This window comes from Penicillium canescens, assembly GCF_028828765.1.
Source record: "Penicillium canescens strain IBT 15451 chromosome Unknown utg000004l_segment0_segment0, whole genome shotgun sequence".
Lineage (NCBI taxonomy): Eukaryota > Fungi > Ascomycota > Eurotiomycetes > Eurotiales > Aspergillaceae > Penicillium > Penicillium canescens.
The window spans coordinates 6,184,830-6,211,832 of record NW_026703966.1 but is presented as its reverse complement, the minus strand read 5'-3'; the positions used below and the strand labels follow the sequence as shown (position 1 = coordinate 6,211,832).

Genomic DNA, 27,003 nt, shown 5'->3' with positions numbered 1-27,003 from the left:
CAATCAATCATAGATAGTTCATAGCGATTTCCAGATCTCCAGAGCTCCCGGAAATCACGAAGCATAATTTGGATCACCCTGTAGGAATAGTTGGAGTGGATATGAACATTCCTTGATCAATCTATCCAGTTCATGGGCTATGGCAAGGCTTGTTTGCAACCCCGCCATCCTCATTTCTTGGTTTGAGTACGGGGACAACGGCTTTTCCAAGAGAGGTATGTACACTGTAAATAATCATGTACCTAGTAAAAGATGTGGGCCCACCGCCGCACTCTATCTCTTGTGGACAAGTCTCTAGCGTTGCATATCTCTAAGGAGCCAACAGTAAGCCGGGAAACTATCCCATATTGTTTGATTTTGCTACAGTACGTTAAGTTACTTAGTTCCTCATCTTAAATGTCGAGGGCTGGGAATGGACCGACCGATTGCATATCAACGTCTATAAATTTTCCACCTTGACTATATATTGAATCCACCTCCAGCGGAAAGAAACAGAAAACCACACTAGAATTGGCTACCTTCACATCAGTTTATAATAATGCATTGCAAAGATCTCTCACCTCAGGCTAGACATGGTTTGTATGTCCCTGTGGAATGAATACGCCTTGCTAACAGCAATCGGATTGGAAACGTGCGGAGGACTATTGCCTGGCGTTTGAATCACAATTCTTTTTGAAAAGGTGGAGAGAAGATTATCGTATGACGAAGGCGATGATGATGTCCTGCGTTCAGATGTCGTCTCACGCCTTTGATCTTAAGATCGCGCATTACAAAGATGTTTCGTGCCAGGCTAAAGGCTTCCGACGCCACGTCAAGAAGGGGCTTTTAACGGCCAAAGAGATGGAAGAGAAAAGGCAAACTGTTTACAGTCTCTATGCTGATGCTATGAATGACCTCGAGAGATGGACCGGTAAGGGTTCTAAACTGTTAGTAACGCAACATTGGGAGACTAACTTTTTGCAGAGTACCGGTTCCCACTAAATTGGACATGAGAACTTGAGCATAGACTACAGTGAACGATGGAGCCGCCATACAGTATTTTTAAAAGACCTACGCACGGCAGCGCGGTATGATCAAACAGCAAAGAAAAGAGAATCATCAAGCATCCCGCGCCATTCGCTTCCTACTCCAACTCTCCTGTTCTTCGGAAATAGAGTAATCAACACGCAAGCGGTGGAGGATCAACTAAATGTAGAGCACCACCCCCAGCAATGAAGGATTTCGGTTGAGTGATCACCATGCGTATTACCTATACTTGTCTCCACTTGCTTATAATCTACAGATTGTGGGTAATGGAATCAGAGGATTGATGATAAGACTGGCCTATGTTGGTTTGTCGACACATCTTGACAGCTAGAGCAACCGCGACACGATTTCGATCTGCAGTGTTCTCCAGACTGATACGTACCAATTGTCTGTTAGGTGAGGCCACAGTGGGACTTTCCCGGAGAGGTAAAGACAGGCAATGTGTTCTCTGCAGTGCTGATGGAAACGGTACACGATGATGGTGAGGAATACAAGATTCTAGAAAGTGTGTCAACGGTTTACTTTTATGATGCTCCTCATAAAAATAGTGTCAGCACCAAACACGGAAAACCACTAAATTGAGTGGATCCAAAAGATTCTTCAAGACCCGAGTAGCTATTAATGACCTGAAATTTATGATATATGGGATGCTTTTCACCTCCGGGAGGCGTCGTGAACTCCAGTGACTAATCGTTGAGCCGTCCACTATTGAGCGTTTACTCACCAGTATACCAATCCGCTTTGAAAACATAGTGAGTCTGGTATTCAAACTCGGAGGATCAAACCCAGGTCTTAAATCCTGATATGTAGGCTCTTCCCATTCTATCAAGCAAGGCAATAGAAATTTTTATTTTTGTTTCAGAAAGGTAAGCTGAGTCTTGTTAAGACAAGTTCTTGTGTAATGAGAGAGTGGAAGCAGAAATGTAGTGGTGAATAACTCTGGACACATACCGTATGTGCAGTGTGCTCTATATACACGAAGCTTGCCTGTTCAATGAAAAACATAGCCGAACCTGAGCTGCGCCAACACCCTTTGCACTGCCCGCTGTCTAGGCGCATATTTTCCCCGCGATATACGTTGAAAGTTAGACTACTACACCTTCTTGGGCAGCGGCCCCGGACAAGCGCAGGTCTCCGGAATCTTGTGTAAAAGTAGCTCCTGGGATCATCCATGCCTTGTGTCAGAGTTATACACGAGCCATACAGGACAAATGGAGGTATGATCTGCGTGACCAACTTGGTCCATCTGGTTTCCCTCGGGAGCGAGGAACCTCTCTTTTCGCCTCCTCGTGCTTCGTCTTGTATCTAGAGTCAACTATTGTTGTTTTTAATATTGATTGTTCATCTTGAAACACTATCCACCTCGATTTATACGTGAGACTCTCACACATAATTCCAGAAACCGTACAAAGCCCCCAGGAGCAAGAACAAGAAGGACCTTGGGACACCTGCGGTTAGCAACAGCGCTGGGCACAATCCGACATGGGACTGATGTTAGGCATGCTGCGCCAGTTCACTGCTGCCGCGACTTGCTGCAAGAATCCCACGAAGTGCTAGTGCCATTATACTTGACATCAAGCCAGAAGAGGAGCATCCTAGGGCTCGTATATTAGTCCACAGGACAGAGAAAGCCTTTCAATATCGAATAGAAGGTGGAGTTGCGTGACTAGATCAATGACCTTTCGACGATGAGCTCGAAAGACCCGAAGAAGTTCACGTAAGATGCATGTCTCTGAAAGAATATTCCAATTAGTGGCCTACTTAGGCATTCAGCCGAGAGACTTGGGAACGCCATCTTCCCAAGCTGGCTCATACTCTATCAAACGCCAAAGAATATATCGAGGCCATTGTTTTCTGAAACTGCAATAAGCAAAAGGAAATGTATCCACTGAGGTCATGGAAACCCCCTCGTACACACTCCTATTGAAGCCGGCACTCTCAGGTACTTCCAGACTCTTGGTATGGCCAGAGGTTTCTGAACAACTCCCTCTCATTTTCGTCCTTCGCCAATCCGATAAAAATATCTTTGAATTTGCGGCAATTCTCACGAGCCACGTCGTAGTCTTTCGTTTCAACCATCCCATCCACAGGGAGAATAGCTTGCTCTCGGAACAACAACAACATTTGCCCAACTCCTTTGATGTTTTCCTCTTCCTTGAAGTGGAGATTGATTTCCTCGTCACTGAATGCTATCGGACACGGAGTGTTTGGAACAAACTGGCTCCAATGCGCAGCTATACTCATGAGCGCTTCGCGGAGAAAAAATAGATCACGGTTTTCCCATACCCCAGTCACAAGCCAGACAGGTTTGCGGATAACAGGAATTGTAGGTTGCTGGAGCACAGACCAGTGAAGGGGGGCGCGCTTATACACCTGCGCCTCGTAGTATTTGTGAATCGTTTCGCTTTCTAAATCTTCATCGATTTTCTTCTGTTCATCTTGACTGAGGTTCTCAAAATCCTTGGGTCGTCCAGGGACGACCCAGCCTTCCCTAACAGGTCGAGGATGTCTACACAATCTTGGAACAGCAGATTGGTAGAACAAGGGCGAAACACATGCTGATTGCCAGTCTACGACTCGCGTGATTTGGCACGTATTTGGATCCACGAAAATGTTATCCAGGTGGAGGTCCGGATGCCACAGAACGTTGGAAGTTGATGTTTTGTCGTTTGTGTGGGGGATAAGGTAAGGTGATACATCCAAGTATTTCTCTAAAAGCGCGACACCATCTGCAGGAAGCTCTCTATTCTGGTTCGACCGGTAATAGTTCATTCGAGGACGTGCATGTGACTTGATCCAGACCATTTCATTGAGGCCCATTGCACGAGTGTATTCGCATGCATGCTTCCCTGTGCGAAAGAACATAATGTCAGAAACAGCGAATGGAATTCGAATGTCAGTCTACTCACAAGGACCACGATCCAGCTGCATATTTCTCCTAGTCCCATTCCACAATTCGTTCGTGGTCAACGGCCCAATTGAAAACTCCTTTAGAGCATCGTCATCAACAGCGTGGGAGTGTATATCTTCTGCTTGCCCAACAAGAGAACGCAGGTCTCTTTTAAAATAAATGCAACCGTGTTTGTCAAAGGTAATGGACGTCAACCTATTCTCCAGGTCAACCACTTGAGTGATGAGTTGAAGCTTTAGATCCCGTGGCCACTGATTCCAGACAGAGCCAAGTCGTACACCGGGTGCCTTCTCCTCAATGATGTATTCGGCCCCAACTAAGTTCTTCGCAGAATTGCAAGACCATGAAAGTATCCGAGGAACAGGGAAATCAAACACGTGGCGAAGCTATGAGCGTTAGAGATAAGGTCGCGGCTCATGGGAAACCCGACGCCTTACCAATTCACGCGTAGCGACCTCCGAGGAAACAGTGAGATGAGCAGGACCAGCGTTAGGGTTCGGGAGTTTCGCAAAGACCTCCGACCCATTGTCCATTTCCAAAATGAAGGCCTTGTTATGTAAGCCCTCCGCACATTTGGTGACTCTGGTGCCTATTGGACTTAGCGCATTCCATTCGCAAATTCCCAAGAGCAAAACATACAGTAATGGGCTCCATCGCATGCATCAATTGCAACCCTCACAAGTTGTTGTAGATTGAATTTGAGATAACGTTGCGAAAACTGGCTCTCTTCGTTGAACCTACGATTGGTGTTGAATTAGCCAATATACAAACCTGGATAGTTTGGATGCCTACAGCCATCGATGCTTTGTATATCGATACAAATCTTCTTCACAAATTCTTTCATCTATGCACCATAAAAGGGGGTCAGCTATGCAAATTCATTTAGAAACAACCGAAAAAACTCACTCAGGCCATCCAGCCTTTCTAGGTAAAGATCAGGTTTGCGAGCTGGTGGCTCACGTCCACCTGACCGAAGATAAGACAAGAGTCTCATGTTCCGTAAAAGGCGATAGGAACGAGGTGCAATGACTAGATTTCGATTACTGAGTCCAGAAAACTTGCTCGGAATTTTTTTCATGATCATTAAAGTCAAGTTCGGACAAGTATGACGTTGGCAGGATGATGGGTGGTGTTGGCAAGGAGGTCCCAGCCGGGACAATATATTTCCATCCTCCGTCCTCTTTCGGGCAAGACGGGTCACAGGCCATTCCCACCAATCAAGATACTTCTGTATATCCTGCTGACTAACATTGTAACGAAGCCCATTTTGTTACGTGGCGGAGAAGACTATGTTAAATCGAAAGCGCACAGTTTGTGATAGTATGGAGATATGCACAATTAAAAGTATCCACATTATCTACTGTGTCTAATCAGAGGAAGACGCGAAATCAATGGACTCTTTAAACAGTCCGCTCGATCTGCGGACAGGCAACAAACAAATGATCTATCCTAATCAGTACAAGCCGTACTTAGACACAAAATCGGGTCAAAGGTATGCTTCTCTTTGAAACCGGTTTCCAACAAAGCAAAGAAGCCCAGAAATCCAGTGAATACAGTATGGCTCTATCGCTGTTGTGCGATAAGCAACTTGATGCCGCTTCACTAACGGCGTCCGGGAGAAAATGAACCCCAAATTCCGCAATAGCCGTGTCACGGGACGACCCCCCACCCTTCGGGTAGGGGGTGTCCCACAGCCATAATGCAATTAACCTCCATAATGCAAATTTCCTACCTTTTCAACTTTTACGCGTATTCCTACCCACCTAAAATGCCTAAAAAAACTCGTGATGAAGAGGATCTGCTAGCTAAGGCATTACATGCTTATACTACGCGAGAATTTTCATCACTACGTAAGGCTGCGGACCATTATCGCGTGTCTTATTCGAAGCTTCGCGGTCGCAAAAACGGACAGACATCTCTCTCCGATCGCCCTACCACCAATAATGCATTGAATTTGAATCAGGAAAATGCATTAATTAGCTGGATCGAAGTGCTAAATTCTTGCTATACACCTCCAACTGCAAAAGACATTGAAATTGCCGCAAATCGCCTGTTGAAAATAGCGGGTTCGGAGAGAGTTGTTAGTTCAATGTATAGCTATCGGCTTATACGGCGTCTACCTCCACACATCAAGCTTATTACCCAAAAATCAAAGGAGTCTTTACGAATTCAAGCCGAGGATCCTGGAGTTATTAGCCATTGGTACGATAGGCTTGAGTATCTCTACCGTGAGCATGGTTTTGAACCTCATGAGATCTATAATTGGGATGAAACCGGCTTCCAAAATGGCGAAGGACTTAACCAACACGTCGTCTCTACGCGTCAAACTGCTAGTATTGCTACTGGAGATCGAGGTGAAACTATTACTGGCATTGAATGTATTGCCGCTGATGGCTGGGTGATGTTTCCGTGGTTTCTAGTCAAAGGCAGCGTCCACATGGAAGACTGGTATAGTAATATGTCAACCTCTTCTTCGGCGTACAAAATTATCCATTTGACGTCTAGTGGCTGGACGGATAGTGAGACTGCTTACCGATGGCTATGCTCATTTCATGAAGCCACAAAAAACCGCGTACGACGTGGGCGACCGAGGCTTTTGCTAATGGATAATCATACGTCTCATACAACTATCGAATTTCTCGATTTTTGTAAGGAAAACCTGATTATTCCTTGGTATTTTGTACCTCACACGACTCATATATGTCAGCCCCTTGATGCTGAGGCTTTTTTAAGCCTAAAACATGAGTTTAAAATGGCGAATACTGAGGTTGTGGCGTGGGGTGGAAGCAACGAAAAACGCGATTTTTTCCGCAATATTGACGCCGTCCGACGCCACGCCTTAAAGTCCAAAACTATCCAAACCTCGTTTAAATCTACTGGTATCTGGCCACTAGATCCGACACAAGTTTTGGGTAATTTAGGGCAGTATTCGGACGAAGAGACCTTACGTATGTACGACGAGCCGTCACCTACCCGCGAATTCCCAAGTTCAGCGACCAATTCTCCGCCCAATTCTTATGCGCGTATTGAAAAATTGGAGAAGACAGTTTTCCCGCTACTTGATAACCCGAATCCTGATTTACATAAAATTCGGAAGCATCTACGGCGCGCAATTGATGCCGGAAAATCGTCTCTATACAATGCGGAACTTGCTGAGATGAGTCTTGCGCGCGCCCTTAGCCATAAAACGCCTGGGAAAAAACCTACAAAAAGCAAGCGATGGGTGAAGGGTGCTACAAAGAGTCCCCTTTCATCGATTTCAGGCAATAGGCTAGTACAGCGAAGGTGTGAGAAAGAAGATGAGTCGAAGCTTCGTGCTTGGCGGAAAGACGCAGAGAAAATGGCGGCCGATTTGGCGGCTAAGGAATTGGAGGAAACACTTGAAAATGAGGAGGTTGATACATTATTGGCTAATGAGGCTATTGATGGGCTTTATTTCTTGGATTCTGGACCTTATACGTCTAAAAAGTGAGCTAGAAGTTGAAGAAATTGAAAATTTGCATTATGGCTGTTAATTGCATTATGGCTGTGGGACACCCCCTACCCGCGAGGGTGGGGGGCGGTCCTGTGACACGGCTACATGTTTTTCTAAAACCAGTGACCAGATAAGGATTTTTCCTGAGACTTGTTCGTCAGTCAATGAGACGCGATCATTGATCAAAAACAAGCGCATCTTACCTTCAGTTTCAGAAATCTGACTATTTTCGAGCGTTCTCTATCTTTGAAATGAAGTCATCGACATCAAATGAAGTACGATCAAAAGGTATCTCAGTGATATTTTTGTGCGTTCCCTTGTGACCGCTGCCCTTGTTTCCGGACTTTATATAGTCCTTGACGGCGTTGTCGTTGGCCTGTGCGTTGGCTTGGACTTTCGCAATTGCTTTGTTTGGATCCTTTGAATCTTGATGGACATCTATGCGAAGATCAAGTGTTTTAACAGCATTGCTCCTGGTGGTCAGGTTGTCCGGTAGAATCCTCGTGATCTTGTCGACATTGTTTCGGACCACTTGAGATAACTCGGCAAGGACGGATTTCCAGGGCATTTGGCTCGCTGTTCCCAAAGACTAGCAATTAAGATTATCTGTGAGACTGGAGACTGGAGGTCTGGCTGGTCTATCATATGGTGAACAATGAAGAATTTAGACTCAAAAAAAATGGGATGCTCATTGTTAGCACTCCTGGCAGAGATATATTCAGCTTTCAAAAGAAGGTTTCCTTTTGAAATCGCGTCTAGCTTCTTTTTAATACCATCACGCGCTTTACAATGGCTGTAAAAGGCGGGGCGTAAGGCAACCGCATCATGGATTAGACTGCATCCCATGAGCGATTCGCCCAGTCCTGCTGATCGTCACTGTTGATGAATATTCCGGTCGGCCTAATAGTGATTGGGCGCATTGACCCCACTTGGAGACACTGGACCGATAAATGGCCTGAGTGTATTACAATTATAGGCGCCTAGATCATGCGCACCACTAGCGTGGTCCCATTTTCTGGGGGTTTCAACGCCGATCAGGGCCTATTCGGGCCCCGAGAAAAGAAGGACTGTTGGGAGCAGCGCAAAGGCTGCAAGACAGAGCAGGTTATGGGGTCTGGGTTTCAAAATGTTCTTAGTAAAAGGGCCGACGGGACTGAAAGACAGGGTGGCAAGAGCCACGAAGTTCCGAAGCTCCCATTGATTATCTTTTGGTCGAAAAAATACCATACAGTACCACTGTCCCAACTTGAGTGCGGGAGTGGAGAAAAATCCGAGCCCCTCATGGCGCGCTGCCGGGCGGCCCGTGCCTAGATGACGAGCCAATTATAGTCCCAACTGATACGCAACTCTTCCAAATCCATGTTATGCAAGAGCCAGCGCAAGGGGCAGCCAATCAGGGAGGCTCGTTATTTGCTACTTTGCTGCAGCGCCACAACAGCTTGGCGAACACGGCCTGGGAGCACCCGCCCCCCCGTGTTACAACCGAATCCAGAGCTTTTCCTGGGATCCAAGAATTCTGCGTCGGTATTAGTTCCAGCAGCAGCAGTCCATCACTATGGGTGTGCAGGAAAGCAAAGTCGTGATAGATACTCTTTGCAAAGCACACTCTGAAGCCCAGAACCAAGGCAAGGATAACATTGAGCTCGAGGTGAAGGGACCGGTCAGATACTCGCCCTTGACGCTTCATGGCATTGGCTGACAGCACCAGTTCCTCAACTCGCTAAAGAAGTTATGGACCAATGTTCCCGAATCGACCCAAAGATCCATCAGGGGACTATCACCCCAAAAGCGAAGCCGGAAGGTTCCAAAGCACACCTCTAAGGCAATCATCCATCATGTGGACCAAGAAAAAATCGCTCTTTGGAAGGGAAGCCCTCTATCATTCTTCAAGGAGAATCAGTCTGAGCTTGTCTTGACAGAAGATCCTTGCACTGAAATCACCAATTATATGACGAAGTTGAAAGATCGAAAAGGTTTAGACGAAGTGCGCTTTCGGCTCCTTCAAGTGATCTATTATCGATTCAAAGAGAGATTGGGCGTCAAAATAATGCGTCGAGACGACGTGAAATGCCTCACACAAATATTTTTTAAGTCTGGATTGAGAGATTCGAACGCTTCGGATCGGGTGTCCGATTGGGTGGACCAGGGGAACAGAATCAATAGTTTGTGTCTCGAAGTTGGAAGTACACAGCAAACTGGGTACCGTCATCTCGCCAATCTGTTCTTTTTCGACGATATTGCTGATCGCACGTAAGCTTGCCGCATCGATAAATTACTACGCACACTGAACACCTCCTAGTATCAAGCGAGTATCGATGGAAGAAAACGAAAAAAACACAGAACGGGGAGAACTTATTCGGAGGATCAGGCAACCCAGAGACCGAATCGGCCAAGACGAGAGACAGCAGTTGGAAGAACTGACGGACATGCTCATTGGTGCGATATGGAATCATGTTGAAGGGGTGATATCGAGATCTAACTTAGGTGAGTGAGTCGAAGCATTCTCAGTGACCGGCTTATCAGTGTCTTTAACAGGCTGGAAACTGCGGCAAACCCAATCTTTTCAAATCCAAAGCACGGCTCATCCAGAAGAACAATCTGCGCAGCAAGCGAATTTTGATGCTACACTGAATAACATGCCTTCGGTCACCTATCATCAACCTTTCCAGCCCACGACAAATGCGCCCAGGACGCCAAATGAACACAGGAACGGAGCGCCAGCTGTTTCTTCGAACTCCCCTACCGGCATCCCACCGCCCCCATCCGATACCTCTTTCAATGCACCGCTGCCTAGTGAGCCTAGCCCACCGCCGGCATTTGACTTCCAGTACCTTGATTTGGGCATGTGGGCTTTCAATACATCAATCGGCATGCCGCCGGTATCCAATGTGCCGTCCGATATGCCACCAACCTCCATCAACGCACCGCCGCCTAGTGAACCTAGCCCACCACCAGCAATAGACTTCCAGTGCCTTGATTTGGACATGTGGGCTTTCAATACATCATCCGCCATGCCGCCAGCATCCAATGTGCCGTCCGATATGCCGCCAACCTCCATCAACGCGCCGCCGCCTAGTGAAACTACCCCACCGCCAGCGTTCGACTTCCAGTACCTTGATTTGGGCATGTGGGCTTTCACTGCTCCCTCTAATCCGTCTCCCACTTCATTTAACGCTCGATCACCCCCCAATCAGTAGCCTAATATATCCTGAACGGATCGCCGTCGGTCCCACTGACGCACAGAAGACCTTTGCGGTCGCCGATAGTGCAACTTAAAGTCAAGGTATACCCTGAGCATTTTGCTTGCGCAGACCAAGAAGCTGATACCACATGAGGAGGCGGTTGTGACAGTCCAGCCGAGGTATCTATAGCATGTATTTAAGACACTGGAGTGTTCTGTCAGCTGGGCTTTTTTGTTTAGAAATTCATTTATTTCTGCGAACAGTAGTGCCTGTAATCCGAAGTCTCAAGATAATATCATCGAGGCATAATGAAAACGGCAGCTCCGGAACTCAGAATCGGCTCGTTTGTAACCCGAAAACCGAATCCTCCTTGTAATGGCCCTCCAGGCTGTAGAATTATGTCTTCGGACAATGGTATGAGATATCCTTGTTTTCGTTGATTCACTAGCTTCGTCGGCTTTGACCAATATACCAAGCGCTCTGTCCAGTTCTGAATGTCATTAGTAAAGCATCGTGAGATAGAGCGAGAACCCACTTGGTCAATCTCCATGTGCTGTTTCAGTCGAGCAGCTTTCTCCGTGAAAAGGTTCCCACCGTATATCTTATTCCCGTTTTCATCCTTATGAAGAAGTTCGGCTTGAGCCTTGACAGGTTGATCGGTCAAAGTGGCCGTTTCTGGTATCATTTCACGAATTTCATTGCGAATCTTCTCGGCCGCCGGGGGAAGAGGTGTACGTTCCATTCGGGCCTGCAAGGTTGTAACGGATCGTAGCGAGAAACTAGACTGACGGTTAACCAGAGAATCAATACTGCTTTATAGTCTCCCTTACCTATCCTAAAAGGTAGATCGAGGGGAAGTTTCTTGTTGCGACGAAGAATTTGTTGCGATGATGAGGGGTAGCAGATGGAAACCGTCAAAAGTTGGGCACGAAATCACATGACCATGTGAGTCTATTCCGATTTCCCGAGCAGACTCATCGCCAGCAATCCATCAGAGATTCTCTCTCGACCCTAAAGGCAGTGGAGGTTTGGCATAAATAGTGCTGGTCGGGTCCTGCTGCGCCCTTCCCAACCACTAACGAGAGCAAAATAATAGGCATAGTTAAGGAACAAGGCAATGAGTCGTGAAGGAACTAGGGGATGAGTACCTTCACAGTGCCACAAGGGTGAAACCAATCGCACATTCGCAGGTATTCGGGAGCTCGAGTGCTAGCAGCTGAAATACCTGGTATTATTGGCTTCGTTTAATCAGTGAGTTTGTTGTGTACGGCTGTAAAGTAGGGTCCGGAGGATTCCAGCTAAGTGACCCAGTGACCCATGCTAGGGAGGAAAGCTAGGATAACGTCGCTCACTTAGTGCATTTTTTTATTTAAGGAGTCGAGTCCCGCCCAGTATTCAATGTTCGTTTTCATAGAAAAAGAGGCATCCTTACCTGAGCTTCCAGGTTCCACTTCTGTAGGATCTTCTGACACTGTCATAGAATTCGACCGAAATGGAATAGGCATGCCGAAGTGTACAGAGAATTCGACCGAAATGGAATAGTGCCGCTATCTCACAATGGCTTCCTGTCCAATCATTTCACAGTCCTTGTGTTCTTTTAAAGTTTATAAGAAATGCCCAATTTCGTTACTAAATCCATAATAACAATGAGTTCAAATGACCAGGAATATAATAAAGACCGTACCGTATGTTACGCAGATCTCGCCCTGCCGTGATACCTAAGGCAGCTCTTTAAAAAGGCTATAGCTACGTCCATGACAGATGTGTGCTTGTCACAGACATCGTTGGCCTACCTTTCACATCGATTCAGATGCATCTATTAAATACTGTGATTTCTCGAAATAAAAAGATTCTTCTTCCATTGAATTGATGCCTAGACGTCAGCAATTTCGGTCCCCCAGGTAAGCTCGCGCTCATTCCAGCTAGGCAGTCTTGTCGCAAAAGTAGGAGACGCTGCAATAGGGGTAGGTTTAGTCTTGCTACGCTTAGCTTATGCACCGAAACTGAGGACGGTGGAAGGGCTGGGAAAAAAAAAGGAAAAAAAAAGAAAACCAGTGTGACGACAGATACCATGCGTTTTGTGCCTAGTAGCTCACTCAATGTGATGATCGGTTGGACTGAGAAGCTATACATATCAGCTGTCTGCCGCCAAAATCTACAGGGAACATACAGCAAGATACTCTTTCTTCCTAATTTTACTTTATCACTATCTCAACATCATGGGACTTTCCATCATCCCTGTGGAAAATATCGATATCCCCTTTGCAGACAAGCAAAACAACCTGAGATTGAGCGATTTTCTGCCAGTACTCTTATTTTCCTGTGTGACCCCCACGAACCACTCACCCCATACCTGCTTCTCTGTCAACGGGCACTGCTCGGCAAAGACGAGAATGGCAACGACAAGAAGAACTCATGGCCCTTCTCCTGGGAGCCACCTGGGGGATCCCAAGAGAAATTCGATAAAACTATTCTGAGCACTGCGAGACGTGAGACGAAGGAAGAAGTCAACTTGCACGGCTCGCACATTTCTCGTCAGGTCAACAAGGATTCGTGGATGCACAAGGGAGTTCCGATGGCCAAATACACATTTCCTCTGGAAGTTCATGAGCTACTCAAGCTCCAACGAACATGGTGCGACAGCCAGCAGCATCCCATCGGTACATATGAAGGACCCATACGGTTAAGGGAAGATGAGCATCTTGATTACTGTTGGGTTACGGAAGCACAAATTCGTGGTTCACCTCTCCACGACGAAAGGAATCCTCAGCATCAAACAGGACTTGTTATGCTTGAAAGCAAGAAGGAGATGATCCTTGATGCTTTTATGCGGCTGAAGAATTCTCAATTTGATATGACATACGCTTTGTAATGGATTGATAGTGGAATATTACCTTTCGGGCGACTCTTCTGAGATTGATTGCTTGAGGCCACACTCGGTCTTACATATGTCCCTCTTGGACAGATAACTCACTGATAGCGACCTGTATAAAGCGACGGCTTAGAAGAGAATGGTCTGGGTGGCGATGGTGATGTTGACCATTATTGGGGTATATAGAGACTAAGAGATCCATGCGGCACTTTTCCCGTGCCAAAGACAATGCGTGTCCTTTTAAGCCTGCCCCGAATTGCGAATATAGAATGCAACACTGGAACATCTATCCTGGGCTTTTTCGTTTCTGCATTGATTCCGTTCGAATTGATTTTCCTACCTCAACTATACTACTCTTCGTATAATGCGCCGCACTTCTTAATATCAGAATTTAATCATGCAACGGGCCTTGGCTCGCAACTTGCAGACTTGTTCACCGAGAATCATGCACATTGCTAAACTTGTCTGTAGGCCTAAAACCAGTTAAATATGGACCAATCCTCACAAGGGGAAAGCGACTAGCACCAGGCAACTATGTTTTAAGTTCAGAACTACTTTTGGGGCATGACAATTTGTACTACGTAAATGTACACACAATCGCTAGTAATTTGCCTTAGTCGCAAGGATTTAAATTTACAACTCAAGCCCACAGCAAGCCACAGCAAGCAGGGCCCTACAGCCAAAGAATGAGGCTTGATTCATATGTCTTCCTCGAGCACATCCCAATTGACGCTGCTCTGTTCCAATTGAGAGCTAGTCGAAGTGCAAATACCAACCATGATTCGTCCTGACGAAGATCAATTCAATACAGGTATGTTCATTTATTTACTAGTGATCTTAAACCAGGCTAAGCTTTGTAGACGCACTGTATACGATACAACAGGGGTCAAGAAACCAGGCGTCCCACCTCCACCGCCAAAGTAAAGAGGAGGTTTCAGCCCCATTCGGGATATGATATAAATACTAGCTGCCCAGAATACTGTTCCTATGCCATTTTGTACAACGAAGAAAACACCACAGATCATCAACAGATTATCGGTGTTCATCTCCACACCAAGTACCAAACCAACCCCTCAGAGATTCTTGCTTTCCCACCTAAAATGTCCGAACAACCTGATGAGGCACTTCATTCTCTCCTTGATTCCTTTGCCCCGGGGCTTTCATGGCTTATCCGGCTAATCTCGGCCGCACTGGGCGTTAACATATTGTCTTCTGTTCTGCCGTTGGTTGCCCTTCCGATCATTTCGACATTCTTACTGCCGTCACTTTCGCGAGCTCTGGAACCGATTATTTCACTATTTGTCGCCTCCGCAGAAATTAGACACCGGAATAATCTATACCCTCAAGTTATGAGATGGGTATCTAGTGTCAGGTTTCACGGCTGCTCAAGCTCGGTTATCGTTGGAATTACGGAGGCATTCGGATTTCTTTGGGATTCCAACGACGACTCTCTTCAGTATGTGGAGACAGAAATCCCAGCATATCGAGGAAAGATAGAGAAGCTTCGCATCACTCCGGGACAAGAGCGTTTTCATTTCTTTCGGTATCAGAAATGTTGGTTTGCCTTCTACCGCGACCCGCACCGGAATGCTCTGGATCCCTTCTCGAGAAATGCCGAGAATATCACTATTTATTACATGTCCTGGAACAAGGCTGTTTTTGAAAATCTTCTGGTGGATATCCAAAAATTCAATGTTGACTGCCGCCGCGGACAATTGGCCGTGTTCTGTGCACGCCAAGATAAGCGGGATGCGGGCTGGCAAAACATGTGCGACGAGATTCCTCGGAGCCTGGACAGCCTAGCACAGGATAAAGAAATGAAGCGAGAAATGATCGAAGATATTGAAAAATTCCTCAGCAAAGCCGTTACCGATTTTTATCGGAAACGTGGCATCCCGCATCGACGAGGCTATCTCTTCCATGGCCCACCGGGGACTGGTAAGAGCAGCTGCTGCAAGGTGATTGCCACCCACTTTGAGCTTCCGATATATATATTCAACCTCGCCACTGTTGATGATTATGGCCTACAAGAATTGTTCCGCACACTACCGGCCCCTCCTGCACGCTGTATGGTGGTACTTGAAGATATAGACACCACCGGGATTGATCAGCGTGGAAATACAGTGAACGAAGAAAAAAATGCATCTCGTCAGAAAGGAATAACGCTGGCAACTGTTCTGAATGCTTTAGATGGCATCGGAGCGCACAACGGCCATATACTCGTTGCCACCACGAATGCTAAAGCAACACTTGATCCGGCTCTGACTCGACCTGGACGGATAGACAAGCAATTCGAGTTCCGAAACCCTGATGCACCGACCATACACGACTACTTCTCTTTCTTTTTTGGTAATGATGATGCCGATGCGAAGTTCCCGAATACAACGCTTGATCAGCTGGCCAGTCAATTTTCCGATGTCGTCTCTCATTTGGCCTTGTCACCTGCTACACTGCAAGAGTATTTCTTGCAGTGCAATGAAGACCCGGTGATGGCAGTCAAGAATGTGGCGAAACTAGAGTCCACCGACCTACAACCGGCTGGTCCATAGAATTACCCGCGGCGATTAAACTTGAGGCTGGTTTACTTCTGATGGTAGGAATATTATCCTGGTACACATTACTTTCTTTTATCTTTGTATTCGAGAACTTGAAGTACAATCCTAGTGTCGTGACACAAGCAAAAGTCCGGAGATCTGCAGCATTCAACAGCAGGACCCAGAGAAACCAACCAATTGCACATAGATATCTCAAGTACAAATGAGAGTTCGTTCAACTGATTCAACGGCTACCCGCTTCTCCGTATTCTTTTGTGTGGTAAATCTGGTCGTTTCGGGAAACCCGCCTTGCAACACGCTAATACTAGCCCCTGGGGTATGAGACGCCTTCAATACAATCTGCTAGTTAATCTTTCAATCACCGTCCTTCAATTAGTACGAACATGTGCGGAATCCCTGCGATCTAATGCAAGGTTCCAAGTGACCGGTCTCGAATATGGAAAATCACGGATAGGCCCCTTATCGCTGAATAGTGCAATTACCGTAACATGTAACAGAGACTCTGCATAGATTTCTTTAGCCATTTCTGTTTGCCGCCATTAATAGTTATCTGTCTGTCTGGATGCATGAATGGGACATAGCAAGAAAATATATAAAGCATGGCCGGACCAATATTTCCCACCTACCTGGCAACATTTTTTCTCTCTTTCAACTATACTTAACCATACTTTACGTGGCAGACTTGCCTTGATTCACGTTAAGAACTATACGATGGATCACCTCAAGACAAATGAAGAACCTACGCTGCCCGATGACCCATCAGCTAAGGCAAAGCATATTTTCAAACTTGTCAAGGAGTCATTGTTCGAAGATGTCGAATCGGTCTCCAAGACTTTTGAAGATACAGACCTCGAAGATTGCATGTCTTTGGCGAAACATATTATTGCGGCCAAGCCCGAGCTCAAACCAACACTGCTTCTAGCTCTAGATAGAAATACTCAGTCTGACTGGGATGACTTCTATTCAAGCATTGTGGGAAACTACGACGAATGGGTTACGGTCACGCCGCAGGTCCTTCTCGCAGATGCGGTATTTTTATCAGAGGCTTGATTACAATCATCTGGGGCCCTGAAGATCGACGTGGAATGAATCCTCGGGTGTAAGTATTTTTTGTGCTGAGCTTGGATTTTGCTAATCTATCACAGGAATATCATACGAGAAAGTTGACCTAAGCCTCGGGATGCTTCAGGGCAGAACATTCATCCCGGCGCCTAATCTGAAGTCGTGGGCGTTGGCATGGCTAGAAGAGACATGTGAGGACACTCTTTCACCAATTTGTATCTAGAATTTCCTGATCGAGTCTCAGAAACGAACCTTAAAGTCTATTCACTGTCCGTTACTCGCAACTGATCATCCAAGGAGAAGCATTTCTTTTTGTTCCGGGTTAAAATTATTCGCATATCCAGATTTCAGAATTTTGAGTGGACGGAAATAGACTGATCGTATTAGAAAAAATGGACTGCATTATATCCAAATTCAAACCCAAGCTCAAAACGACCCTGGTTGTGGGAACACACCCCATTGCTTCATATTCAAGATATACTGCTTTGGTTATCAAGATCCTCTAGGCTTATACTCGGTTTTTCGAGAAAGGCATTTTCATCGTCGATTGCTTTATCTCTGCACTTTTTAATTTCCGCTCCCTAAGTAGCAATACCCTGAAACAATGAAAAAGCAGGTAAGCTCGGCAAATATGCCGTAAGTTTAGACGATGCTGCACCAGCAAAATCCTTACCATATACCTTGTGATGCCGGCCCTGATCTTTCATTTGAGGAAATAGGCGATTTGATATTGTCTGATATCGACGAATGGGAGTCTGACGGCTCGTGGTGCCGCATAAGGAGAAGGCTGTCAATTGATTTGTGTCTCTATATTCCATACCATGACGCGCAAGGATATAAATGCTTTCCATTCCCTGGGGAAGATTACGTTCCAAGAGGCGAGGATATTTATTGGCATCTGACTTGAATTATTCTGCGCTCAAAATGGAGATATGCCTCTCTGCAGCAATTACATACCTGATGGTCTTGAAATTAGAAGTGAGCTTCGCTTTCCGTGTTGAGGAAAATTACTAACCAATTGACCAGCCCTGGGATATGTTGCACATCCGGGAGCAAGATGAAAAAGCTGTGACAATAGGAGCAGCGGGGTGGAAGCTAGAGCCTTCCCTGAACGAGATGAAAAGCTCCATATTCGGGTGCGCATTTCTCCTCGACCACGGAGGGTATTTTTGGTGCATGGTTTGTCACACACTGCGGCATTGGAGGAATCCAGAGTGGAAGCCACTATCCGGAACCGAAGGCCTTCGAGTTGGCAGCAAAACTCAAAAAAGACTACTGCCTCTATGCCCTGTCGTCTATGGCAATACTTCCACTTTGGTTCCATTCACTGTGCTGGAGATGACGACACCTGGTCGAACAATGATTTGGCAGGCTGAGCATCCGGATAGCCAGTACACGCTACGAGTCAAGGTCCAATTACTACGCCAAATTTGTAAAGCAGCTTTGATTGGAAATTGGAAGTATTTCCGGCGCCTGATCCTCAGCTTCGCCATTTGTGGGTCACGACTGTTGTTGATTGTCATTGTCATGACCCAGGGGCTGGTAAATACTGTTTGGGAACGGATCTCTGGGAACTCTTTCGAGCCACTTGAGTGATTGTGCGCATTAGGTTTTTCTTTCCCCCCTTTTCGCTATGAACTTGGGCTACCGGGCTCAAAGTCACCCATCAATGTGACGCAATATCATTCCTTTTACTACTCGTTTGCAACAACCTGGCCATTGATTTCCAGCCTTATTTAGAACATTTTCGAGATGGTATTCGAGGCATTACACTCTGTCGGGATAGATCTCTACTTAGTATGCCTTTTTCGGCGTTTATAGAAGTCAGCTACAAAGCAGATACTCTCCTCTTTCGGCAAGACATCATTACATCATAATGATAGGTTGCCCGGTTCGACAGAAGGGTGAGTATACACCATGTCTAGAACGTACTCTAGATGACGGATTAACCAACGATCATGTTGGACGGAAGAAGCGGAGAGGCTATAACTGGGTTCAAGGTCAGCCGTCCTACTCCATTAAGGTAAGTCGGAAAGTCGCGACGTCTCCTGTCAATTATAAAGTTACCAATCGCCAGACCAGCATGACAAGAACCTTTATTTTTATTCATTGAATGACCTTTCTATTCCAAGAGCTCGAGGAGTCAGCAATCTCAGTGTACTATGGCAGCTCGAACTAGTACAGCATGCGAAACTTGTCGCACTACTAGGAAACGCTGCGCTGGGGGACCTCCTTGTCAGAACTGTTTTGAACGGGGGAAAGAGTCTTGTGAATTTGTCCTCACTGCAATTAGCAGGAAGCTTGTTGCACAGCAGGCAAGGATCGAAAGTGACGCATGCGGCCCGTGTCTCACGAACAGCACACTTTGCAGGGGAGGGCCGCCGTGTGAGGAATGCGTTCTACGTGGAAATGGAGCATGTACGTTTGAGCTTGGCTCGCGCAGCGAGAAGCACCTGGCAAGGGCCAGATCTGCCTGCCTGCCGTGCCGCGCCAAGAAAATCCGCTGCACTGGCAAAGGACCTCCGTGTGTATCATGTACTCTTCGTGAAATTGAAAGTACGTGTGAGTTTGCAAAAACAGTTCACACGAAACCCACAATACCGCATACACCTCTATGTCAGTCCGATATTCCCGCCGAGTCATCCTGGAATGCAGTACTAGAGAAGGACCCAGTCCAACCGGCTGAGAGCCCTCTCCATGAAGAGTCTTACAGTAGTCCGTCATCCTACACCTCCACTCTTGCTGCTATTGATACGAGACGAGCATTCCACGATGAGTCAGAGGGAGTTACCACACCACTTTTCAAAACCAGCAGTTTGACTGCCCCGTCGGAGCCGGGCAGAACTCCAAGCCCAGATGTCAGCAGTTCCGACAGTGCTGTTGGCCCATCTTCACTGGCAGGGTGCGCTTCATATGAGAAACTCCTCGACGTCCTCCCAAACCGTGAAGTGATTGACCATCTTATGGAAAGATACTTTACATCTATGTCCATGGTAAAGTTGGCCTATCAAACTGCCGAGATATGTTCACTAACACCACGCTAGCTATGTTGTGTCATCGACGCCGCCAGCTTCGAAGCTGAGTATGAGGCATTCTGCCGCAATTTTAATGTCGCGCCGCAATCCTGGCTATCCTTACTTTTTGCAATTTTAGCACTAGCCTGGCGTGCGGAAGAAGATTCTGGAAGAGGCTGTTTCTCCGATGATTTGTCGATGCGGTACGAGGAAGCTGCCTGGCACTGTCAGTTGACCAACGACCCACCATTTGAAATATCACAGAGTTCACTGAAAGCGATGGTACTCATAATCTATGGTCGCACACACCGTGGAGAGGATGTATTCAGTGACCTGCAACTGGCCTGCCGTGCGGCAATATCTACCAAATGTCATGTGGATACCGAGCAGTGTGTTGTCCAGCCCAAGATTTGCGAGGAATACCGATGTATTCTGGTTAGCCTGAAAGCCCTGTTTATGCTCAACGCTCAGATGCACGACTACTACCGCAACCCGGTACTCACCCAAGGTATACAGCTACTAACTGATATCTGCAAAGAGTATCCTGAACATTCAAGCCTATCAACAGGTGCCGCAGAATTATCTCCCATGGAGACGACGTTTGCCATGTTGAATTCTCAACTGTTGAAGATATCAGACACGATCTGTGTGAGCGCAGAGCATGGTTTGATGTCAGAGTGTACCCTCGCTGTCCTTGAGACTGAGCTAGACCGTATGGAGAAAGTCTGCAGCGAGCTTAACACCAAGCTCGGTGGACCTGGTTCGCAGTCAATCTCTCATCAAGGCGGCTATGGTATACTGCACTGCTATATCAACTATCTGCTTCATCTTCTCTTTTGCCTTATCTTCAGCGATACCTAGATGGGGAGACGACACCAGAAACAAGATTACAGTCGATAGCGAAATCAGCTTCCTCCCTACAGACAGCTTTTATTTTCTCGGGCCCCACTGCCAAGGCACTAGTGTGAATATTTATTTAACGGATATCAATAAAAAGTCGACTGCTTGAGGTATTGACCGGTATTTAAAACCGGACTTACGGTTCCAGATTTACAGTACTATTCATTCGAAATGGGTTTTGATTTCGGTCCACTTCTTGAGTACTGGGTGATGCACGTGACTGGGTACCTTTCTATGGAATTGGCCTTTTTGAGACCCACTGGTAGTTGCGGCCCTCAATTTACTGACTGCAGGAACAATCTTGTAGCAAACACCTAAAGGCGCTGTGAAAATCAGCAACTCGCATTATCATGGCACTGACACATATATGTGATCCGTGTATACAGTGGAGAGCGAAAACAGCTTCCTCCCTTAAGACTGCTCTTCTTTTTTCTGGCCCCACTGCCAAGAGACTAGCGCAAGAATCTATTTGACGGGAGCCCAATAAAAATCACCTACTAGGGGTATTGACTGGTATCTGACAGCAGTGTTACGGCTTGAATTTTACTAGGCTTTCCTAGGTGTTTTTTGTTTGTGAGGGTGCTTTTGGCAACTATCTGGTCTTCCCTGACTTTCACATCCGTGCCCGGCAGGTCTCGCCAATAACATTTCATCTCCTGCCGCCAGCGCCCCGTAGTTAGCACGGAAGCAAAGGCCCTGGCGGCTGAAAACGCCTTCCGTTTTGTCTCCCATGCCCTCTCCAATTTTCTTCTCAACATATCACAGATACAGTAGTTAATCTGTGAAATATCTTTAACAGTCTTTTGGCTAATCTCAATATTTATTCATTACCGAGAAAGCTTCGCTTCTTATTAGGACTACCCGACCTCTAACATGGCCCAACCCCCGCTCGAAACATTCCAAATTGGCTGGATATGTGCCCTTCCGATCGAGGCTGCCGCAGCTAAAGAGATGCTGGATGAAAGTTTTGGCCTTCTCGGTGCGCAAGATAGATCCGACCCAAATACCTATACGCTGGGCCGAGTCGGGCAACATAACGTTGCGATCGCGTGCCTCCCTGCAGGGCAATATGGCAATACCTCGGCCACCACGGTCGCAAATAACATGGTCCGCACTTTTTCGAAATCGCTCCGCATTGGGTTGATGGTTGGTGTTGGAGGCGGCATTCCGTCGGCTGCTCATGATATACGACTTGGTGATGTTGTGATCAGTTGCCCAGAAGGTACTTCTGGAGGGGTTCTTCAGTATGACATGGGGAAAGTTGGTGTGGGTGGGGAATTTCGTCGAACTGGGTCTTTGAACAGTCCGCCCAGGTCACTGTTGACGGCAGTCAACTTAATGAGAGCTACCGAGCTTACGGATGATCCCCGATTTCCGGAATATGTTGCTAGCGCGACCGAAAGAACCCCACGAACCCGGAAAAATTTTGGCCGACCTGACGTACAACAGGATCGATTGTTTAAGCCGAAAAACGAGCATCCGGCGACTGCAATTAGCTGTGATAAGTGTTCGGCGGAATGGGAAGAGAGAAGAAGTGAACGCGAGAACAACGATCCACAATTACACTACGGGATCATTGCATCTGGGAGTGCTGTCATCAAACATGGATGGACCCGGGAGCAGCTGAGGCTAGCGACTGGGGCCTTGTGTTTTGAGATGGAGGCAGCTGGGTTGATGATGGACTTTCCTTGTATCGTCATCCGCGGGATCTGTGATTACGCTGATTCCCATAAGAATAAGCAGTGGCAAGGGTATGCGGCCTTAACAGCGGCATCGTGTGCTAAGGAGCTGCTGGGATATATACCAGTGGGCCATGTCTCGCAAGAGAGCTTAGTTGTTGATGCATGTAGTAAGTGAAATCAATAATAGCTCGGTGTCCAATCAAGTTTGGTTTGCTTATATGGCTTTACATAGATAAATTGAAGGATGAAATTCAAGGCACAAATAAACGCCTAGACAGAACATACAATCAACAAGAACAGCATCATCGTGAGAAGGTCACAGGAGCTTTGATGGATCGGCACCAACATTGTCATCAAGCTTTCAAGGTATCAAATTACACGGAGCAAAAGAATATCAATCCGCGAAGAGTGGAAGGAACCTGTCAATGGGCTCTTCAGAGCCCTGAATATATCCGTTGGTGGGGGAGCAATTCTAATGACCTTCTATGGGTGTCAGCCGATCCAGGCTGCGGGAAGTCTGTACTGGCCAGATCGATTATCGATGACTATGTGCAAGCTTCTACTCCAGCAGTGACGATATGTTACTTTTTTTTCAAGGACAATGATGAACAGAACCATCTTTCTGCAGCATTGTGTTCCGTACTACATCAGCTCTTCAGCCAGCGGCCGCACCTCTTACGCTATGCGATACCGCCCTGGGAAAAGAACGGGCAGAAAATCCGACAAGAAGTTGATGAGCTATGGCGGATCTTCGTAACGGCAACATCGGTGGATGTATCATCCAAGACGATATGTATATTTGATGCGCTTGATGAATGCCGTGATATTGATCAGAATCGATTGATTGAAAAGCTCCAGTTCTTCAACGGCCAGCCATGTTCATTACCACAGAATACCTGTTTGAAATTCCTGGTCACCAGTCGTCCCTATGCCCACATCCAGAATCGCTTCCAGGTGATCACGGGCTCGTTCCCACATCTCAACCTGAAGGGGGAGGAGAAAAATGATCAAATCCATAAAGAAATAGATCTGGTCGTGAAGATGCGAGTAAAGGAGCTGGCAGAAACAGCGTCATTATCATGGGATATACAGCAGCGACTCGAGCAACAACTTTTGCAAATGGAACACCGGACGTATCTTTGGCTGCATTTGGCAATTGACGATATTCAATCGACATTCGAGAATAGCCTTCGGCCTGCTGAGGAATCAATCCGAATGATACCTCCTTCAGTGAATAAGGCATATGAAAAGATTCTTAGTCGAGTCCCTTCAAGCCAAGTAAACACTGTGAGAAAGGTCTTACAGATTACTGTTGCAGCACGGCGTCCTTTGACAGTCGCGGAAATGGCCATAGCTCTAGGCATAGCCATTTGCCCACAATTGCGAACTGTGGCACAAGCTGGACTAGATCCACTGCAGGTGGAGAAGAAGCTCCGTCGATTATGCGGCCTTTTTGTTTTCATCAACAACTCCAAAATCTACCTTATTCATCAGACAGCAAGGGAATTTCTCATAGAACAGACCAGTTCGAATAGTGTCGATTTCGCATTCTCGTGTAGCCTCAGTGACAATGAGGACCAAATGGCCCATATATGTCTGCGATACTTGTTGATGGAGGATTTGGAAGAGGATGAAGACGAATCGTGCTCTAATATTCGAAGCTTTTTGACATATTCAGCAGTACATTGGCCTGATCACGTACGAAAGATGACTCGGACGTCAGACAAAGAAGTAACGAATCGACTGCATCAACTATACGATATTAGTGGGAAACGATTTTCGCTATGGTTTCCCATTTTCTGGAGGGCGGTGAAGCCACACCGATATGTACCTAAGATGAGAGCATTGCATCTAGCAGCATTTAACGGCCATGAGCAGGAGGTTCAATTTCTACTTGCTGTTAACAAAACAGATGTCAATACAGCAGATAATACGACAGCATACCCGCTGATGTGGGCCTCGCTGAATGGACACGACAAGATCGGGCAGATGCTACTAGAGCACGGAGCTAATATCAATGCCCAAGGTGGAGAGTACGGAACTGCCCTCCAGGCTGCTTGTGCTGGGGGATATGACAAGATCATACAGATGTTGCTAGAGCACGGAGCCGATGTCAATGCCCAAGGTGGAAAGTACGGGAATGCCCTCCAGGCTGCTTGTGCTGGGGGATATGACAAGTTCGCGCAGATGTTGCTAGAGCACGGAGCCGATGTCAATGCCCAAGGTGGAAAGTACGGGACTGCCCTCCAGGCTGCTTGTGCTGAGGGATATGACAAGCTCGTGCAGATGTTGCTAGCGCGCGGAGCGGATGTGAATGCCCAGGGTGAATATTCTCCCTTTTTCTATGTAACATGCAAAAACGCTCTCCAGGTTGCTTGTCTCAAGGGGTACGACAAAATCGCGGAAATGCTGTTAGACCACGGAGCCGATGTCAACGCTCAGGGTGGAGAGTTCGGGAATGCCCTCCAGTACGCTTGTAGTGGAGAACATCACAAGCTCGCGCAAATGCTGCTAGAGCGCGGAGCCGACGTCAACACCCAAGATGGTCGTTCCGGATACGGACTCCTAGCTGCTTGTATGCTAGGGAATGACAAGATCGTGAAGATGTTGCTAGAGCACGGAGCTGATGTCAATGCCCACCAACGTGAAGAGCACGGAAATGCGCTCCATACTGCTTGTATGCAGGGAAATGACAAGATCGTGAAGATGTTGCTAGAGCACGGAGCCGATGTCAACGCCCAGGGTGGTCGTTACGGGGATGGTGGTCGCTACGGGAATGCCCTACATATTACTTGCTTCAAAGGAAAAGACAAGTTCGTGCAGATGCTACTAGACCACGGAGCCGACGTTAACGCCCAGGGTGGTCGCTGCGGAAATGCCCTACAGATTGCTTATTTAGAGGGACATGACAAGATCGTGGAGATGTTGCTAGAGCATGGGGCTGATGTCAATGCCCAGAGTGGAAAGTACGGAACAGCCCTCCAGGCTGCTTGTGCTGGGGGATATGACAAGTTCGCGCAGATGTTGCTAGAGCACGGAGCCGATGTCAATGCCCAAGGTGGAAAGTACGGGACTGCCCTCCAGGCTGCTTGTGCTGAGGGATATGACAAGTTCGCGCAGATGTTGCTAGAGCACGGAGCCGATGTCAATGCCCAAGGTGGAAAGTACGGGACTGCCCTCCAGGCTGCTTGTGCTGAGGGATATGACAAGTTCGCGCAGATGTTGCTAGAGCACGGAGCCGATGTCAATGCTCAAGGTGGAGAGTACGGAACTGCCCTCCAGGCTGCTTGTGCTGAGGGATATGACAAGCTCGCGCAGATGTTGTTAGAGCGCGGAGCCGATATCAATGCTCATGCTCAAGGTGGAGAGCACGTAAATACCGCCCTCCAGGCTGCTTGTGTTGAAGGACACGACAAGATCGCACAGATGCTGCTAGATCGAGGAGCCGAAATCAATGCCCAGGGTGGACATATAGGAAGTGCCCTCCAGGCTGCTTATGCTGAAGGACACGACAAGGTCGCACAGATGCTGCTAGAGCGAGGAGCCGATGTCAATGCCCAAGGTGGAAATTAGGGAAATGTCCTCCAGGCTGCCCGTCGGGGAGGATACCACCATATAGTGCAAATTCTCCAGGGATATCATTGGGTTGATCAGTCGACCTCCCATCCTCCCCCTTCCAAAATGCTTTTTTCTTTCTCGGCAGTGGTACTATAATTCTTGCTCTCGGTACTGAGATACTTTGTCCATGATCCATGATCCAGCCATTCATGCAATAACGGATCAAGCACATAATTTAAATAAGACTGGTCGTTCTTTTCAGTCTACATTGCCTTTGTATAACTCGGTTAATAAAAGACCTTCGCTGTCATTGCCTGGACCAGCTGTCTGTTCCCATCTACGTCGTGGACTCAAAACGATGTGATAGGTACAGTACCATCAGTGAAATTGTCTTGTATTGTAAGCGCTTTGTATTATGTTTTCTGGTATTGTCATAATCACGATTACAATCTATTTATAAATTACCGTAGAGTAAAAAATGCATGCTAGCGTCTTGGCAGTGGGGCCGCAAAATAGAAAAGCAATGCTTGGGGCGGAAGCTGATTTCGCTATCCACTGTATCTGCAGAAGGCGATGCCGGTCACTACTGTATCGACTGACGAGGGGGTACGAGGGGAAGCAAGGGTAAGAGAGATGAGCTCGCAGCATCCAGACGCCAGAGGAGGCTGGAAGCCCAAGCCTCTCTCAGCCCTACGTCGTCCTTCTTCGCTCCTCAAATCCGCTAACCCCTCTGCTCCACCCAACCGAACTACCCCACATCCCAACG

At 47.0% G+C, this 27,003-nt stretch overlaps 5 protein-coding genes across 5 annotated transcripts; 2 read left to right on the top strand and 3 right to left on the bottom strand.

Annotated features, from left to right (window-relative positions):
* Window positions 1–2,964: 2,964 nt before the first annotated feature.
* On the bottom strand, window positions 2,965–4,470 carry N7446_007578 (uncharacterized protein; the record flags this gene model as incomplete). Its single annotated transcript, XM_058516323.1, has 3 exons — window positions 2,965–3,875; window positions 3,936–4,323; window positions 4,375–4,470. 3 exons carry the CDS (start codon window positions 4,468–4,470, stop codon window positions 2,965–2,967), a joined length of 1,395 nt encoding a protein of 464 aa, XP_058373501.1.
* A 3,165-nt stretch (window positions 4,471–7,635) lies between these two features.
* N7446_007577 (uncharacterized protein) lies at window positions 7,636–7,980 on the bottom strand (the record flags this gene model as incomplete). The annotated part of the gene is made up of 1 exon (XM_058516322.1): window positions 7,636–7,980. One exon carries the CDS (start codon window positions 7,978–7,980, stop codon window positions 7,636–7,638), a length of 345 nt encoding a protein of 114 aa, XP_058373500.1.
* Window positions 7,981–8,967: 987 nt separating this feature from the next.
* Window positions 8,968–10,609, top strand: N7446_007576 (uncharacterized protein; the record flags this gene model as incomplete). Its single annotated transcript, XM_058516321.1, has 4 exons — window positions 8,968–9,072; window positions 9,115–9,662; window positions 9,712–9,896; window positions 9,948–10,609. 4 exons carry the CDS (start codon window positions 8,968–8,970, stop codon window positions 10,607–10,609), a joined length of 1,500 nt encoding a protein of 499 aa, XP_058373499.1.
* Window positions 10,610–10,889: 280 nt separating this feature from the next.
* Window positions 10,890–11,336, bottom strand: N7446_007575 (uncharacterized protein; the record flags this gene model as incomplete). The annotated part of the gene is made up of 2 exons (XM_058516320.1): window positions 10,890–11,084; window positions 11,130–11,336. The coding sequence occupies 2 exons, from the start codon at window positions 11,334–11,336 to the stop codon at window positions 10,890–10,892; spliced, it is 402 nt and encodes a 133-aa protein (XP_058373498.1).
* A 10,534-nt stretch (window positions 11,337–21,870) lies between these two features.
* Window positions 21,871–26,252, top strand: N7446_007574 (uncharacterized protein; the record flags this gene model as incomplete). The annotated part of the gene is made up of 2 exons (XM_058516319.1): window positions 21,871–22,846; window positions 22,912–26,252. 2 exons carry the CDS (start codon window positions 21,871–21,873, stop codon window positions 26,250–26,252), a joined length of 4,317 nt encoding a protein of 1,438 aa, XP_058373497.1.
* Between the last annotated feature and the right edge of the window lie 751 nt (window positions 26,253–27,003).